At 43.0% G+C, this 19,058-nt stretch overlaps 1 protein-coding gene across 3 annotated transcripts; it reads right to left on the reverse strand.

Annotated features, from left to right (window-relative positions):
• Positions 1 to 979: 979 nt before the first annotated feature.
• Positions 980 to 18,193, reverse strand: LOC146181486 (uncharacterized). Of its 3 annotated transcripts, XM_084576551.1 has the most exons (7): positions 18,142 to 18,193; positions 17,728 to 17,883; positions 14,384 to 14,472; positions 13,616 to 13,741; positions 12,489 to 12,630; positions 8,595 to 8,764; positions 980 to 5,604 (listed from the first exon to the last, which is right to left on the reverse strand). In XM_084576551.1, the coding sequence occupies exons 2-7, from the start codon at positions 17,873 to 17,875 to the stop codon at positions 5,407 to 5,409; spliced, it is 873 nt and encodes a 290-aa protein (XP_084432677.1). In that variant the 5' UTR covers positions 17,876 to 17,883; positions 18,142 to 18,193; the 3' UTR covers positions 980 to 5,406. The 3 variants fall into 3 exon arrangements, with proteins under 3 accessions (XP_084432677.1, XP_084432678.1, XP_084432676.1); XM_084576552.1 differs by lacking the exon at positions 18,142 to 18,193 and having other exon boundaries at positions 14,384 to 14,460; positions 17,728 to 18,122; XM_084576550.1 differs by lacking the exon at positions 18,142 to 18,193 and having other exon boundaries at positions 17,728 to 18,121.
• Between the last annotated feature and the right edge of the window lie 865 nt (positions 18,194 to 19,058).

The following is a 19,058-nucleotide window of genomic DNA, read 5'->3' on the forward strand; positions in this document are numbered from 1 at the left end:
CAAGATGATTGTGCCTAGCCACATTAATTGAAAAATGCTGAAATTATGAAATTATGCAAATGCTGCAAAAGACACAGAGTGGGGCATATAGGCTGTCAGGGAATCTTTATGCAGTCTTTTGCACCTAAAGCCTGCAGTTGAAGTTGTCTTACAGGCTTGGAACACCTAGGTGCAATTTTTTTCACAAGTAGCATAGTTTGGCAGCGTTCAATTACCTGCATTGCGAGGCATTCACAAATAATGGGTACAATACTGTTCAGTACAACTTGAAATGCACCGTCACCGAGTGTAGTTCAGTATGCATTTTAAAGAATTAGAATACTCTGAGCCACACATAACAGCTACTACTATAGATTCCAACTGATTGCACGAATTTCCACCACCTCGGGTTCCCACTGATCTAGGAAGAAAGGTCTGAGCTCATCTCATTCGTTAATGGTAAGGCACTCCAAATGCAAATGTGCACGTAACTCCACCTTTAACCCTTTGACAGTTGAATATTCAGAAAAAAAATTCACCCCCAGTGTCGAATATTTTTAAATGCTATGTGTTTAGCGCAGTACCCATACGGCAAAAACAGTCAAAGGGTTAAAAAAAATGCATTACCTACATTCAGCAGCAAATTATCGCTCCATGAGGTCAAATGAAAAGCAAATGTTATTGTTTACTTCTAAATAGGTTTTCTCTGCATGGATTGAGATGTTTGACATTTGAGATGTCTTCAGTTTTGGGATAAGGGTAACAACATAATTCATTATTGCATGCAAACTAGCTGTTTTCTTGTCACGTTAGAGCTAGTATCTGTAACATGAGAGTTGAGTGCTACCAGCAAGCAAGGCTGTGCAACCATTCAGTCACAAACAACCGTCACACAATGTAGAGTCGGTTTACAAAACGTTTGAAACTTCAGTGTGGTTTCCTGCATGCATCAGTGACAGTGGCAAAGAAAAGCTACGCACCAGTCATTATTTTTGTTTGTCTTAGCATTTTATTGACCAAGTGAAGTCCAAAAACAAAAGGCTCTGAATAAAATCACAGGCACATGAAAAACTGCAAGTACAGTCAAAACTGGAATGAGCAATAATACTGTGCAATAAGATAATTGAAGGTATTCTTTTCTCACAGATGCTTCCCAGATTCCAACAGATGTCTTCAAGCACAAACTAACTAGTCAACCCCCTCTTTCTTCAAACATATGCACCACTTCAGTGCCACCCTCAGCAAAGTGTCCAGGAGTTGCAACAATATTTTGAGAAGACGATGCTATTAATGTATTTATGTGAGCTCATGACCAAAGAGGGAATTAATCCCAGAAAACGCTAGACCCAGAAAGCAACGGCCAGCAGTGTGTCGGTGTGAAGTCATGCACTCACTATAGGCATGGGCACCTTTGAACTTTAGCAACAAATAGCACATGGGTAGGAACACCAGATCAATTGAACTGGCTTAACATTACTTATAGCCCAACTCATATTTCTCAGTGGTTGCCTTATGATGGCTTTCTGTCACAACGGGCTAGTAATTTGGGCAGGCCGGTATTACATCAGCTGCATGTTTCTATGCTGGCACAATCCCAATATTTATTTTAGCAGGCATATGACTAACAACTGCTTATAAATTCTGGCTTATGTGCTATCAGTGGATATGCAACAAGAAACGTAAACATAAAGGATGCCTGTAACTACCGTGACATAATTAATGGAGTCTGCAATTTAGTGTGCACGTATGTACATCAATACGCATTTCACTTCTTGGAAAATAAGCTTAGTGTTAGCATGCTGAAATGACCAAAGCGTACTGCCACTTTTTGGCCCGATTCTCCGAGTTAGCAACGATGAAAAGCTCCAACATACCCAATTAAAAAGATGCCTCTGTTAAGTTCAGTATGAATTCAATTAAACTAATCCATTGGTACAACAAAGTACCTAATGCATTGGAGCGATCACATCATAGTTGCATACATTTGCTTATCTGATGCTCCTAAATATTAGGATGAAATCTGCAAAGTCATTTAAAGAAAAGACTGAGTCTGGTGAATGACTGGTACTACGACGCTTGAAACCACAGCTTCACTTCCTGTTCTTGCTCAAAGGCAATACAGCAGAGCCACCAGTAGTGTCCTGGTTAAAAACACAATTAACGGCAGCACTACCGTGGTGTCACTGAATGTCAAGCGTTACATACGCTTCTACGAGCAGTCAGCAGCACGTGAGCAAGCTTGCAGATGTGCGCAGTGGAAGCCATGTCCATACGGGAGATCGCGGTGGTGACAATATGAACATAAACGATTGCTCTCATGATGACTGTTGCAATATCCAACATCATCCGCCAGAAGTCACCATGAAATGTGACTGCACGTCTCTTCCACTGTCTGCCCTCACTACTTCGAGCAAACGTCATCTGCTCTTTGGTTTTGCAGCGTGGCTCACACAGATGCAGTGAAAACTAAGATGCACACTCAAAATAAGTATAGACTCAAGCGTACTCAAACCATGCTGCATGAATCTTGGTGACTAGATGCATAAAACTGACCAAAGACCCCATGATGCTCTTGCTGGGCAATAAAAATACTGGTGACTCTTGGTTCATGCTGCGCGGCCTAACAGTTCTGCAGGAATGTCTCAATGATACCAAGAATGGCTCTTGAAGAAGAAAAAGTCTCCAGTAGCTCAGAGCTTATAAAAAGAAAAAAACCTTATGGACGCAACAAGACCGAGAGCCCCAGAAACAGTGATTTAGTGCAAACGAACCCACCAATACAAAAGCCTGCTACTTCCAATTGCAAGCTTGGAAGTTAACAAAAGTCGTACAGCAACAAAGTTGGCAGAGGCTAAATGCAATCATGGCTACCAGGCTACACTGGTAACAATAAATGCTAATAAATAATAACAGTGGAATGACAAAACATTATGCGGAGCATGCTCAGCAAGCATTATGCACAAGTTATGATACTAGTAAAAAAAAAAGACAAACAATACAATGAAGAAACAATGACAACTTTGAGGAACTATACAAGTTGGTGCAAAAAATATGTTAATGTGTGCAATTGAGGTGACTGCTCAGAATGTCAGTCAATGATCACACTGTGCTCACTGAAAAACTAGGATGTTTTAATGCAAACAAGATATGCATCACCAAAAAAACCTTCAGGGCACGATAGTATATGTATATGACTAGATTTGATGAACTGTCATTAAGTTGTCCTTGTTAGGCAACACCCATCGAATCAGCCAAGGTATGCATACAATTTCACGCTGCATGGGTACTTGCAGCTGGAATGTCTGATATATGCACAACAGATAAAATGGATGCCGCGAGACTCACGGCATGCTCCGCCATTAAGTTTACCTCTCTAGCACACACAGATCCAAAGAAAATGAGCAGTCTGAACTGCTTTCTGTGGAAATGACTAGTGGAACTGCAAACAAACAATGAAAAATGCCATGAAGCTGACTTATAATCAATATCTGTTTAGATATTTATTATGTGCATTGAAAATGCATAAATGCTTTGGCAACCATGGCAACAACCCAAAAGATATTCAAGAAACAATTAAGTGGACTGTAACTATTAAGAGAGCAGTGCATAACTTTCTGAAGAGCATACATAAATTCCCCCAGCTGTTAGGTAAGGTTTTCATTGAATACTTTAGCTAAATATATCACATCTCCATGTTCAGTGGAGAATGCAGAACCATGCTTGAACATTTGCTTGCTGTTGTTTTTAACTTTCCTAAATTCTGCTCTATATTCACATAAATGTGTCTATGTGTGTAGGCTTCAAAATACAGCTACTATATGTCAGACCTTGAGGCATCACAGGACGACACATCAAGTAGAGTGGAAAAAAAATATAAAATAATGATCAAATGAACTGCGGCCGAGCAGCAACAGCAGCCCAGCTCATCACCTATGCCATGACTAGTAGAAGCTGGCTCGCAAAACAAATAGAATGTGAAGAACAAGGCTAAAATGATTACACCGATGATGACATCATCCTTTATGGTGCTGTTGGAGGGGTGCTTAGCTTCGACCACACCAAAGCCATGAGAACGAAAAATGCAAAGGACAAAAAGTAAATTTCGATCCCGAATATCTTCTCCAAAATGTATTCCAAAGATACTTTCAGGAGGAGATACAAGAAGCAAAGTTACCTTCTTCAAATCGGATGTATGATGTTACTTTGTTAAAAAGTGTTTCAGTCCGTTTTAAAAGCTACACCCCGCGTAGACTCACACACTCATGCAAGGCTGCACTCGAAAGCATGATAGAGGAAGCTGGAAAAGAGCAATTACGTTCCTGATGTTTATAATTTTGCCTATCTGCAAAGGAGATAAGCTCAAATCAGGACATGAACCTTATTTTGCCCAATGCTTTCAATGCCAAAGTGGGTGCAAAAATAGGCAAAGCAATATCCGCCTTGCATTGATGGCTACGAGTCTAGTTCACGAAGTGCCGTTTCAAACCATCAGTCAAACAGTCAGTGCAGTCAAGTTTCAAATCCGAAAACTACATGCGCACGTTTCCACATTACTTTTCCTTTTCAGGATAACATGGGATGATGCGACCTGCGACAATAAAGTGATCTGCCAGCTTGTTTTATAGTGAGTTGTTCTTGCCGATCACCACATCATCAAGAATCTCAATGATTTACAGCAGTTTGCTAGCAGTTTTCCCCTTTCATTTTTTCGCTCTTGTTAGGTAGGAAATTACTTGCAAAACGACAGCCTTTTCTGAGCTGCCTGTTTGTAGTAAGCCTCCATTTGTCAAGAAAAACCATAGCTAAAGCGCGGCACGGCGAATGGCTGATTTTACACCAGTCACAGCAATGTACTTTCTGCTTCGAAGGCTTGCACATATTCCTCAGTATCAACACAGACTGCACCGACCCAGGAGCTCAGCCAACTACCTTTGAAGGAGGGCCTCCTTTTCATCAGTAGTTCTAAGCTCTTTTTTTTTTTTATGTACACAGCAGATATCTTTTGTGAAAGTATGACGATGAGCTTTGTTTCTGACTGTTGGCAAAAAGGCTTTTTCAAGCTACAAGCCATCACCTTCTGGAGCATGGCTTCAGAAAGCCCAGCAGTGTAGTGCCCCTTTGGAGCAGTGGGCCCCTACAAAGTAAGCATTCAAACACCAGCCAACCTTCATTCTCACATGTCCATACATACTCTAGGGTGATAGCTACCTGGCCTGCTTGAGCGCCTGGCAAGGACAACGATTGTGCTCTGCCTTTATCAGTTGCGACCTGTGTCCCATACTAACCCTACACACCTGACATCAACATCGTCAGCGTCAGAGCCCAACAGCATGGGGCACTGTTTCTCCACACTGCACGTGGTGACAATAGCTAGGTGCATGTGTGAGATTGGGCTGCTGAAGTGCTTCATCTAACCTTACAGATCACCTAGAGGGCCATGGTTTCTCTGTCTGGCGGCAGTGACATCTCGTCACCACTATCGGCCGTCTCATCCGAGCAGGAGTCGGCTTGGGATCCTCCGCTGCCACTGCGGCATCCCCCATTTGCGAGTGGTGCCCCGCACGGGCATGTTGGCTCACCCTCCGGTGTCTGGTGGGTGCGGCGACGGTGTCGCAAGCCTTCCGTCTTGACACACATGCAAGAAGAATGCAAAAGTAAGTGTGTGCAGCTTCTAAAGAGCCTGTGGACGAGTGGCCACACTTGGTTCTCAAATACGCACAGGGAGCAGCAATGTGAAAGAGAGCCCATCACGTGTCAGTTAAGGTAGCAGTATCCATAAAGATGGAAGCACTGTCTACACTTGGTGCTCTAAAATCCATCCACACTTTTTATTAGAGGGACATGATCCTTGGAAACTGTTTTCTTACTGGAGTTGAGAGATCAAAATTTCGGGCTATAAAAAGCCTGCTATGGGATTCCTCTGTATGCAAGGACACTCACGGCCAAGTGGTGAACACAACAAACATTTGAAATATACAGTTGGCGACTGTTTTTTCAGACTCAGCGGGACCTGGGAAATGGTCTGAACAATCGAATAGTCCGAAAAATCTGTAAGCTGTAAAAAAGTGATCTGTAAAAATCACTTTTCTGTGAAAAACCAGCGTTACAAATCATGAACTTCACTGCTCCCCATGTTTCATTTATATGTCGATAATAGGGAGTTATAGCATTGTGCGATCTGATATGGTGGGCCAGGCCACCAGTACGGGTGCGCTGACTAGTTCCAAAGTGGTAGGCATGCGCACCACCGGGAAGCATGCAATTCACTTAAGGCAGTCACCACATGCGCAGTCGTGCCCTGCAGAAGCGAATCATGCTAAGCTGTAACCACTACAGCCCTCCAGTTAGAATATCTCAGCCAGTGACATTTTCGTCATGTCTATCCCACTTCAAGACGTACTGTGACGCAGCTGCAGGTCATGCTCATGCCGCGAACATATGCACGTGCCGCGTGAAGCAATACCTTTCAGTTTCCATTTCCATGGTTAATGACGGTAGCAAAGACTGCGAGATGGAACTCACTGAAAAAAAAAAAAAGAAACTAGCGGAACGAGAGCCTACGTGAATGCACTGCCCCCTCCCCCCGGCTCTTCTCCGCAGGCGACGGCGTCACAGCACGTCGCTGCGAACAGTGCTCACACTCCATTTTTCTGTCCAATTGAGCTCTCTAGGCTACCGCGATGACAAGGTCGAGCATTCCTTTACTGCCACTGCCTCCTATGCAAATGATGCACAAAGAGCCAAGCTAGGCCGTCCGAATGACTCGCTTTGCCCTAAGCTTTCACAACTGCGCAAAGCCGGGGTGTTTGCAACAACGACGTCCACTCACATCTATTTCATGCTGAAAAAAAAAAAGAAAAAAAAAAAAGAAAGAAAGAAAAAAAAAAAAAGCCTTGGGCCAAAAAACGATCTCCACAGTATTGCTGGCGTCAAATTTGGCCAAAAAAATAAAGCTTTTGTATACCGTAGAGTCCGAAACATCGGTTGTGAAAATGTACATGTTCCTATGTGGCACGTGATGGTTCCTGAATGAAATCCGAAATATCGCGCAAGTCCGGAGTCTAAAAAATCGGTCGGCTACTGTTTTTGATATATAGACCCATAGCTATATAAACCCATATATGCTCGTTTCTGATATATAAACTCATAGCTAGTGTAATTGATACTGACATCACTGTGCTGGGAGCGTAGCCAAAGTTCTAGCAATGTCATACCCCAATAAGGTGATGTACGATGAGTGGCACACCCGAGCAAGCCTTAAGAACCTAGAGCGCAGTTGACGCATCACTGATCCGTATCAGCCGTGCACTGTCACTCGCTGACAAGTTTTTCACAGCATTCGGAGTCTTGCTGAACTAGCCCAGCTTGCTCGCCTTTTGCAACATGCTTCGCATCAGCACACAATGCTGTGTGCGTCACAGATTTGTGAGCCTACGTGACCAGGCCGAGTTGTCAAGCCTGCTACAGTGCGTCCATTTCAATGTCTGGATACTGAAACCGAGAGCTGTTCAAATAAATGATGCAATATTAAATTATTCGCTGGGAATACTATATGAATCTTTGAGTGTGTATCATGCTTCTTGGAGTAATGAGAAATGTTTGAAACAAGGAAAGCGTATACCAAACATTTGATGCCTCCACCCCATTGAGGTTATTGCAAAGTGAATAAAAATTGTACCCTCCACCCCATTGAGGTTATTGCAAAGTGAATAAAAATTGTACCACTTAAGAACTTTTATCTCATTTTCCAAATCTGTTTTTAATTCTAAGGTAGCCTGATGCTTTTGATGCTTTTGCTGTGCTAAATGCCATGCATAAGTTAAAATCAGTGCACGCTTGTGCAGCTGCTCGGGATATCAGCATGCAAAAGACCAGTGAAAAATAATTTTCAAGCACAAAACTGCAACTTATTAAATTAATGCAATCCAGTTTGCATGCACCATACTGAGGCAATTTTATACCCGATGCATGCTTTTCAACAACTATCTAGCACCTGAAAATCTAAAGAAAAATTTGCTCTCAAAAATATTACTGATCGTTTTAAAATATAGACAGCTGAATTCTAAATATTTCACAAACCATGCTTGCCAAATCTGGCTTTGATGTCATTAAAGTAAGTATGTAAATAAAATGCACATAAAAGCCAAGTCTGGCCCAAAATAAAAAGTTGAGAAAAACACAGCTGGAAGTTATATAAGGATGCAGTGAAAGAGACGCGGTGAATACGCTTTTTGTTACATAATTGTCCCTTGGGAGTGTGAAGCGGCTAAACCACCCTTGGGGAGAAAAAGCATAAGCCTTCCAGCTTGCACAAGCCCGACAGTGGGCGACGCTGTGATTTGACACACCTCACATACTTGAAAATGGACAGGATATATGCATCTATCATAGCTGCTATTTTAGCCAAGTTTTTACGTATCCCTTCTCAACATGTCTTGACTGACTGTCATAACAATCAATTTAAAAGAAATTGCTGCTTTTCACAAAGCATGAATTAATTTACCTATACCTCTGAGGCCAATCTGCCGTTCTAGTGCATCGCAAGGGATACCGGCATGGCCCAATGTAATAACAGTACAAGTTGTGCTGGCATGTGTAGGAAAATGCGAGCCCACCTGTTTGTGTAAGGGTGTCTGGTGGCCCTTAGAGAGCTCGCGGACCAGCAAATTGATGGATTGGCTCATGTTGGCACTAGACGACTGAGTCGCATTCGACTGGCGGAGCAGCAGCTGCTGCAACAGGGCTTCCGTCTGTGCCAGGCGCCGCTTCAACTCTTCAACTTCACCTGCAAGGCGTGCGCGCTGTGGTCAGTAGGTGACACCACCTGCTATGCCATGCACGAAACTACTGCATACTGTACTTGAGATGTCCAGAAGAGGTACGATTCCACTATGACTAAGCTGCACCACTTAGCTGGCAACAGGTCGGTATTCCAAGACTACAGATAATACCAACATGAAACGCAAGACCATTCTTCGGTGATTTAACATAATGAATAAGCTCCGTGCTTTTGGGTGTGAAATAGGGCAGCTCCAGTCTGTTTCCCACAGTTATCTTTTATTTCCTTCGCTTTTTTTAAGCTTTAAAGTAACTTAGTGAACATTACAGAAGTTACCATCTCGCCTGTGTGTGTGGTACATTTAGGTCAGATGTCGGGATGCTTATCCCCGTTCAATAATGTGTGAAGCAAGCTGGCAGGAGAAACCACGAGTATGTTGTATGCAGCTGATAGAACAGAACCACACCCAAGCAAGGTGAGTACCATGTGTCTTCGAGTTTGTTAACTCCTAGCTTCTCACAAATGCACAGCTTTAAAGTGCTCTGCAATTGCAGCTGCACAAAAGACTTTGCAGCAGTAGCTGTATGTAGCAAATTTGGCAAAATGAAATTGTCAACACCCTCACGCTCCCTCGCTCACCCGTTTTTCTCACTGTGTGTGCTTGTTGTGCTGAATGCCCATCTTATATGGGACAGGTAAGCAGCCATGTGCGTCGGATTGTTCCATGTGTGACGACGCACAATCATGCCTCCAACTCAACACCCAAGGGAAGAACGCTGCATCTGGAAACTCCAGCACTTCCAACAAACATTCACTATTGACCATACCCATGTAGATAACAAGAGTAGAGAGAAAAGGTAATTAGGACAAACTGAAGTTTGCATTAGCATATGGCTAAATAAGTGTTCAGTGAACTTTTCACTTCAGGAAATGGTGCTACCATTGAGTCTGATAACAAAAAACTCTTCCAAGAGTCACCCAGGAGCGTCTACCACATAAGAGTTATGTGGACTCTCCAGAACATGCTTAGTGATTAAGACAGTTTGGAGAGTGGCTGCTCACACGAGGGGTGCAGTACAGCTATATAACAATCATGTTCGTACCACAGTACCATACTACACAGCGTGTTAATAACTAGTGTCATGCACCACCACCAGATAGGGTGTGTGAGGACTACAATCTTTGCTGTGCTGTTTCTTTTGCTGTTCAAGTGTTAGTTGTAATAGATGAGGTGACGCTATGCAAGCTGTTTCCCATCTTTACTCAATGGGCATGTTGCTTTAGCCGCATACGCTGTAACACTGTTCAATAAAACAAAGAGTTGAGCTAGTTGGTTCATGTTTAAGGAATAACAGTGCGGAGACGAAGGACAAGGAAGAAGACAACACCTGCGCTGTCTATCAACTGCAGTTTATTACAAAGAAACATGCAAAATATACTTTTTTTTTGTGCTTTTCAAAAGTCAGAAGTAAAGGCTTTTCAGAGGTCTGAAAAGCCTTTACTTAGTTACTATTCCGCACATTCCAAGATTGTAAAATGTGGTATAGCTGTTTCTTGTTTAGGTGCGTCATTCATAAATCATGTGTACATGCTATCAGTGACAGTTTTAATCGAGAGGTTCAGAGACTAAGATCAGCGGGGTTTCCGGATGATGTCATAGTTTTTACATGCAGCAAGATACTAAAATGGATAAAAACATGCGGTAGACAACAGTCACCACAGCATTCCGAAAAGCAGAAAAATAAAACTGCAGTCCTGCCATATATTCGCCAAATGTCTCACCGTTTGAAGCAAGTGGGTAGCAGATATGGAGTAGATGTTCTTTTTTCTACACCCAAAAAGCTGGGAAAAATATGCGCCTTGGTTGAGGCAAAATCAAAGGAAAATGAAAAGAAACGAAGAAAAACGAAAACAGGGTGCCAGATAAAGCATGACTTGAGGTTTGTCTGTTGCGCAGAGGGAGTTGTGTATGAAGTGCCTTTCACATGCAGGGAAGACCTACATAGACCAAACAGGAAGGTGCCTAAATACCCGCTTGCGTGACCATAACACTTCATTGAAGGGAACTCCATCCTCAAATCTTGCTCTGCATTACAGGAACTGTCCGCTTAACAACCAACTGAATTGTTCTGAAAAGTCATGTGTTCCCCTTTTTAATGAAACCAAAATTCTGTACAAACAAAAAGATAAACTAACAAGAGAAATCAGTGAAGCGTTTCACATTCATAAAAATCATGACTTGTGTGTAAGCACCCCTTCTGTATCTGTTCATGACTGTGAATAAATATATCTTGATTCAAAAGATTGAGTTATCTGTTTGGCGGTTTGAGTTGCACACGCGCTCTTGGTTGTGAAAAGAGTATATTTTGCGTGTTTCTTTCTAATAAACTGCAGTTGACAGACAGTGCAGGTGTTGTCTTCTTCCTTGTCCTTCGTCTCCGCGCTTTTATTCCTTAAACTGTAACACTGTTACAGTTTAAGGAATAAAAAAATAATAAAAAATAAATAAAAAAGGAATAAAAGTTGCTTAGTTATACTAACACACCATACTGCACTGAACTGCCACCACTTTTGCTGACACCAAGGAATGATGGAAAGGCTGGGAGTTCTTTATATTGCTATATAAGGTGCATTAGTAATATGTTTTCGTGAGGTATAAAGCTTGCATCCCTTTCATTGACTTTCTAATTGCCAAGTGAGAAACAAAGTATGAATATGGATATAAGTATGAACTGGATGGAAGCCACTGTGTGTTCAGTGTTGGTAGCCATGAATCACACTGACGTGTTCCTGCCCAGAATTTTCCCATATATTGCACCCATAAGCGTGCTCCAGTAATCGGCTCATCTTAGAGGTTGACTCACTGCTCATTTATGGCTATCACCCTGTCCAAAATGAATCATGTCAGTTGATTAACATGAACTTCCGGAAAGCCGTAATGGCTTGTCCTAGTCAGTTCTGGAACACATTTCCTGCCTAAAACATGCTGAGCTTCAAGGCATCAGTTGTTTTGACATATACCTCAATTTACACTGCACAGGAGAAAACTGTAGACGACTTAAAGAAGTTATCTAGTGCTAAACCAAAACAAATATCACAAGCACCTTTGCAATACTTTGCAAGTATTGCACAACAAGTGCTGCAACCCTGACACATTCCGGGCTCAATGGCAAGGCAACCTAAGTGGGTTGCAAATTACCTTTTTATGTGTGTGTGCATGCTAATCCCATTTTGTTGAACATAGCACAAAAGAGAAAGGGCATTCAGTGTCCCTAATGACCCATCTTGTCCCATAAAGCCATGCCATCGGATTTCCCAATACATGGTCCCTACTGGACTAAAAAAATTCGGGAAAGTGTTCAGGGCTAAATCTCTGCGTATGGTGAACCCCATTTTCAGAGGCGAGATATGACTACCTGTGCTGTCTGCACAAGCGATGGAGACAATCTATTTTCGGCTGTAGCATAAGGAAAACCATGACATATGGGAGTGCGAGCAAAGAAAATTAAATATCTAGTATAAATCTAAATGTCATTAGATGTACTTGTTTAACTTTGTGTTCACATTGCTTGTGCTTTGCTGCTAGGACCAGTGCATAACTTTTTTTTGGCTCCACTCTGGGGCATGCTAGATGAAAGCATGGACACTTGCAGTAAAGTTCACTAAATTTGTTAACTATAAATAACCAGGCATTGCAAAGTAAAGTGGACAGCAGCTCGACGACACCTACCTAATGGCCCCTGCTTCGAGGAGTCGTTTGTGTGCGCCGTGCGACTAGGTGAGCCAAGACCAGCAGTACCACGCATGTCGGGCCGTGGCCATGGCTCCTGGCTTGCGTTGTCTGGTGCTGGAGGGGGCTTCTTGCACACCAGCTGTGGCAACAGCAAATGAAACAGGAAGGAGGACAATGGAGTGGCACTGCCGGTTGAGCTGCACATGGCATTTCAAACCTACAAGTGCTCACACTCTCACCTAATGATGCACACCAAGAGAGTGGAAAGAATGAATTGTTCTTATATCAGCCGTCACCTGAATGCAGTCACGTGACAAACCTTTAACCACACTAAAATAACACTACTTATGCTTCAAACTGTCAGATCAGTTCAGCCTTGCTCTAACACTCACCATCACCATATTCGGACACAAGTGAAGTCTGCAGTAACCACCATGTACATTTTTTCCGTGACAGAAAGTAGACCGTTGTTAAGGTTTTTCTGGTTACCTCTGACTTGTTTGGCATAGTTAAATATATAAAAAAAAAAACTGATTTTGTTTACTGTTCTGTACAGTAATACACACAATGTGAAACACTGCCCCTAGCTAGCAGCTGCTGTTTTATTTATTTTTTTTTACTTGAATCCTATTCTAATCCTATTCAACTGACTGAGTAGACAAAAACAATGCCAAGACCCAGTAGAGTATGCCCATGTTTGACTCCAGAACCAGGATGCAGTTTCTTCAAACCACAGACAATGAAGCAGCCAAAGCTGCATGGATCTAACTATTACTAAGCTACCACCATTCCTTGCCACATTACTCACTGGACTACAGTGTGCATGTGGTGCAAGCACCATGAGCTTTTTGTAGTGCTTCTCTAGAACATTTGCAAATATGTAAAGAGCGCATGAGCTACCACTGGATCAATACTTACACCATGTATGCCCTAACAGTACAGAAGGAAATGTGGCAACAAACAGTGCATGCTCTTTCGGAAAGGTCTATAGCTTGCCCATGCAGTCAACTCGCAAAGTTCAGGCTGAATGCTACAAGTCTGCCTTAAAAAAACTGCTCCACACTGTGTCATTCCCCTAGATATGTCATCGAGTGACAAAGACATACACGTTGGAGTTGACTGACCTTAAGAACAGTGTAGAGGAAGAAGACCACCACTCCGATTGTGTAGAGCGGCATTACCAGGTTCATGGTGCCCCCTGTCTTGGCTGCCTGTCGAGGAGGCTGTCGCATCGAAGGGTGTGGAAATGGCTGCCACATGCACAACAGACACTCTAGTCACTCAAAGCGGCAAGTGCAGAGAAAACCAAGTATGAAGACATAGGACACAAATCATCTGCGCGTGCACTGTTCTCCCTCTAATTCTATACTTATATGCATAGGACAAGAGATGCCAGGATTGCTGAGCCTTTGCATACTGCTTAATTCTTTGCCTCATAGTGCTCATAGACTCGCCATGGTGGTGCAGTGGTTAGGGCACTCGACTTCTGTGCCCAAGGATGCGGCATCGAATCCCAGTTGCGGCAACCGCTTTTCGATGGCAGAAAAAAGCAAGGTACCCGTGTACTGTGCGATGCCAGTGCAGGTTAAAGAACCCCAGGCTGTCAAAATTTCCGGAGTCCTCCACTACGGTGTCTCTCATAGCCTGAATTATGTTCGGAAGTTATACCCCACAAACCAAACTATCATACTGATCATGCTGTTAATCCTTTTCTTCCTTTTGCTCTTGTAACCACTTACTCTTGCTCTTGTATGCATGCAGTACTTGAAAAAATATATAAAACTGAGGGCAGCTCGTAAGCATTTCCTATTACTTCAATGGGACTAACAGTAGGCCACAATCGAAACAAAAGCACAGGCAGGATCCACGAGAGAGAGAGAGGAACTACTCACACGACCCCTGGAGTACTCTGGGCTGTGAGGTCGAGCCTGGCCCAAGCCTTCATGAATTCGTGACTGGGGCGCTCGGCCTGGGATAATGCCTGCATATGTCATCGGTGACACGTCACACTGGCCACCACTCATACAGGCTGCTCTCAGCTTATGGGCAGCTTTCATGCTTGGTGGGTGCATATGATAAGCCCACATTACACACAGCTCAAATGTTGGCCAGCACACACAGACAAAAAACGTAAACATTCTTAATGAATAAATAAATAAAATGGCAGAGCAATTAAGCTTCTCCTTTAAGGGTATTGCACAACAATGTTAATGGCTCCCATCTTCAGTGTTTCTGTGCATGCACCCTGCTCTTTGTTTAATCATTGTTCCCTTATTTTGTGCACACTGAGTATGTGTGAGACAACAGCGGCCCAAATAGGTGCAGGCTACCAGACTAAGCGAAAGACAGCCCAACATAAACACAAAGCCCCACTTTAAGAGCAGCATATCTGAATCGGGATCCAAGGTCTCGTTTCGAAGCAGAAACGAGAGGTGGCACCACTTTCCAAATCGGCCATGTCATGTAGTCTAGATAATGTGGTCCTTAACGCTGTTACAGTCATATCTCGTTATTATGGACACTCTGGTTTCCGCACAAAACTGTCCAAATTCCGTAATAACAAAACGGAATTTTTTTCTGAAAAAACAACAACAAACAAACAAAAATACGCTAAGGATAAGGTCTGCTTTAGAGCATAATGTAGGCCAATGAAGTTTGCATTAGGAGCTACAAGAACATCATTCGAGCCACCGTTGTGTTTTAAACGCAATGCAGTTGAAGGTATTGTGATGCAGTTGCATATTGTTCTCGATGGAGTTTCATTAATAAATTACTCCTACTTTTCATCTCCCACGAACCCCTGCTACGTATCAACATTCAGTCGGCTGAAAGTTGCTGAATCCAACTTTCTACAAGGCACAAGCTACTGCCAGAGATCTGTTCAAGTGAATTCATGCAATGCAAAAAATCGTAAAGTGCATTGACTGTGCAACTTCGCAGTGTGAAATATGAAACCACAAACAAAAAGGGCAATCAATCAGTCATTGGCACTACGTTCATGTGCCTGTCAACAAAATCTAGAAGAGAAATTATCTTCGAGGCAGTGTAACGATTTGGTTTTCAGACTGTCCATATTAACGCGTCAAAAATATGTGGACCCTAAAGGTATCTGTGCATTTTCTCCTTGTCCATTGTCCGGACAGCGAGTTTCCATTAATATTAACGAGACGTAAGTGCATGGAAAAAGTTTGGTCCCCAGAAAAACTGTACATAATTCGAGTAGTCTATATTAACGGGGGTCATATTAACGAGGCACTGTGTTCCCACACAGTTTCTCAGCACACAAATGTATACAACAGCTGCAGAAAGCATGCACAACAAATCTTAGTGCCGGCCCTTTGTCCACTTTTCTTGAATTTGGCCTTTGAAAAAGTGGGCCCACACTGTACTTCGGTGATGAAGGCTGATTACAGAACTTGGCAAGAACACAGCACAGTATAAAACTGCACCAGTTTTCAATGACTGATTTCCAGATTCATTACACACTCCTTCAAACAAGCTCAAAACTGCCAATTTACAAACATCATCATCAGCCTGACTATACCCACTGCAGGGCGTCCAATTAACCCAGTTCTGTGCTAGCTACATCCACTTGACCCCTGCAAACTTCTAAACCTCATCTGCCCACCTAACTTTCTGTCGGCCCCTGCTACACTTTCCTTCCCTTGGAATCCAGTTTGTTACCCTAAGCGACCATCGGTTACCCTAAGCAACCATCGGTTATCCTCTCTTTGCACTACATGTCCTGCCCATGCCAATTTCTTCGTCTTTATTTCCACTAGAATGTCAGTAACTTGAGTTATTTCTCTGACCCACTCTGCACGCTTCCTATCTCTTAATGTTACCCCAAGCATTTTTCGTTCCATGGCCCTCTGCGTTGTCCTCAACTTAAGTAGAACCCTCTTGAGCCTCCACGTTTCAGCCCCATAGGTGAGTACAGGTAAGATGCAACTGTTGTATACTTTCCTCTTGAGCGATACTGGTAAGCTGCTAATCATAATCTGTGAGTGCTTGCTAAATGCACTCCATACAATAGGGATACAAATGTGTTTTGCACGTCTGGGCATTACCCTGGATGCAGGCAGAAGCGTTTTTAGTAATTAAGTTTTCCGAGATTTTCCTCCATGCTTTGCGCTACTGAGTATCTTCTTTACAACTTTGTCACATGTTTATAAGGAGTGACTGTTTTTGATGAAACGCTCCCGCTTCACCTATCATTAGTTCACTCTCCCGAGTTTCTTCACCCATTTTCTTTACTTAGTCTTGCCGCATCTTCCTAGGTCATGCCCTTTCGGCCTTTTTCCATCAACTTTGCTTTGTAACCTCCCATCTCATGCATCAGCTGTCCTTCCTCAATACATGGTCAAACTGTCAAAGCTTCCTTATTAAATTTTTTTATTCAACAAACCTTCCTCATATGTGGTTGTTTAGTAACTTTATCAGCCAGTCACAAGCATATGGGACAAAGGTTGGCAGGGCATTGAGTTGTAAAACCTTGTAAAATCACGATGACACAACAACATTCAATAAAACCATTTATAGCAACCATATTTTTACTTCGACATACACTGCAAGACATACAAAGCAAATGTACTTCTCTTCAACAATCGCATATGCTGGTGTCTAGTGCGTTTATAGTCCTTAGTTGAGTACCACAGACTTATGTACTGCTCTACATAAGCATTCAACTTCGCATAGTTGCCGTATGGATTCGCAAAGCTGTCTGAACATTTTCCTGCGTGAGTTGGTTGGTACCCTTACCAATAATCATAACGCCAACAAAGTAGCGGCCTATCAGGCGAGCTCTAAAATGCTGGCCAATCACAACATAATCACATGCACATTTTCAAAGCACACCTCACATAGATCTCACCCAAGAACTTTGGTACGAGCACCAGCCGGTACCACGGTACGTCAGCAGTTTTGCGAACCTTGCCAAGCATTGGGCACATACGCACCTTCGAATTTGTATCATGTGTCCCACTGACAACTTCTATATGTATAGATACGAAAAATGTTGCTTGCAGATGTCAAGAGTGAATCTGTCTTCACCAAAGGCATCCGACCAAACCAAACTACGTGCGCAGCTTTCGGCGGCCGAAGTCCTAAAAACAGCCTCGATAAAACGTGCAAAAATGAAGGGGTCCATATCATTAAACCAACATGAGAATATGCCTCTACGCGTGTGAGCTGTATATGAACAGCTCGAAGCACAAAGCAATTGAACAGCGCTCACCGTCTTGGCCTTCTTGTGTCGACCACGACATGGAGAAGGCTGCCTGCATCATGGGGTAAAACACCTTGGGCCAAAGGACAGTGAAGCAGCCCACCACTATGGCAAGCACAGCGATGCTTTTACCAACGCCAATGTCTGAGTTCGCCATCTTCAGGACTGCGGGAAGCAGAGGAGACTCAGGGGAGGATAGGGTAGAGGGGAGCACGAGCACGGGAGCAACGGGAGCACGGCTCGAAAGAGACGGTGTTTAATTAATAGTGAGTCATACACATGCGTTCGGGAAAAATCGCCAATGCAGAAGACGGAGAGGACAATAATGGCGCTGCAAGCGACTGTTTTTTCATGTTTACTGCTATTATCAGATGTTTATCTGTTACCCCCATTTTAATTTTTGCGCTGCAAAAGTAGAACAACCTGAAAAATTGTCAGCTTTATCGCCTCATGCAGAATGCGAGACCATATGACGACGTCACGGCTACGGCGTGTGAATGTATCGATGGAGGCGACGCATTCTGCATGGTGGCCAAAATATGCTGACTGTCCATCATTCTACATTAAACCATGGAGTAGGCACACTAAATAATCATAGTGCTGCAGAGAAAATCAAGGGCTGCAATGCATTTTTGAGCAATCTTAATGAAAATTGATGTTCCAAGCGCTCGCAGGATACGTTTGTTAATATAAATCTTTTATATAGACCTTAAAATATCTAAAGAAAGAATACTCGACAGCACGTGCGCAAGCACGGCAGGATGAATTAAAAATCGAGCTGTGTAGCAGACGACAGTTTCGTGTAATGAAACGATGAAACCCGTTGAGACTAACGTTTATTGGTTTATCTGCGTCCGCATGTACTGCTAATGGTAAACGTCAGTTGTAGTGCTTTTTTACACTGTACAGTTCACGCTTACAGTGCAATTACAAAATGGGCCCAATATTTGGGAATTTGTTCAGCTCAGTGCATCGCGGATGAGTCCTATCCACTCTACGCATTTGGAAATTCCTGTAACGCAACAGAAAAAGATGAGGAACAACAGTACGGGACAAAAAGCGTCTCTCATGTAGCGCGTGAACATATGAACGGGGCAATCTGGCCCATTCGTCTGTTGCTCGTCGTGTTTTATGTCGCACTACATACATCCCCAGTAGCGATATGAACCAACCAGCCCGTCAGAAAGTATTACTGATCGAATATTCGTAGCTGTATCATGTTCTTCTACCATGGCTGTATCTCCATGGTATCTCCTTGGTATCTCCGCGAGTCTCCTACATGTTTTGGTTTGATTCCATCATTCCGTTGATTCCGCCTCCAGTTTCGATTTCACTCTTCT

Source organism: Amblyomma maculatum, chromosome 8 (assembly GCF_055883805.1).
Source record: "Amblyomma maculatum isolate TAMU_Amacu chromosome 8, ASM5588380v1, whole genome shotgun sequence".
Taxonomy (NCBI): Eukaryota; Metazoa; Arthropoda; class Arachnida; order Ixodida; family Ixodidae; genus Amblyomma; species Amblyomma maculatum.

Bases quoted from the DNA above. Each gene is read 5' to 3' on its own strand.
- LOC146181486 (XM_084576551.1), bottom strand. From the start codon at position 17,875: ATGGCGAACTCAGACATTGGCGTTGGTAAAAGCATCGCTGTGCTTGCC. The intron at 8,765-12,488 runs GTAGGTGTCGTC...CACGCCTTGCAG, and splicing joins CTCGAAGCAGGGGCCATTAG to GTGAAGTTGAAGAGTTGAAG. The intron at 5,605-8,594 runs GTGGGCTCGCAT...ATGTGTGTCAAG, and splicing joins AGACACCCTTACACAAACAG to ACGGAAGGCTTGCGACACCG.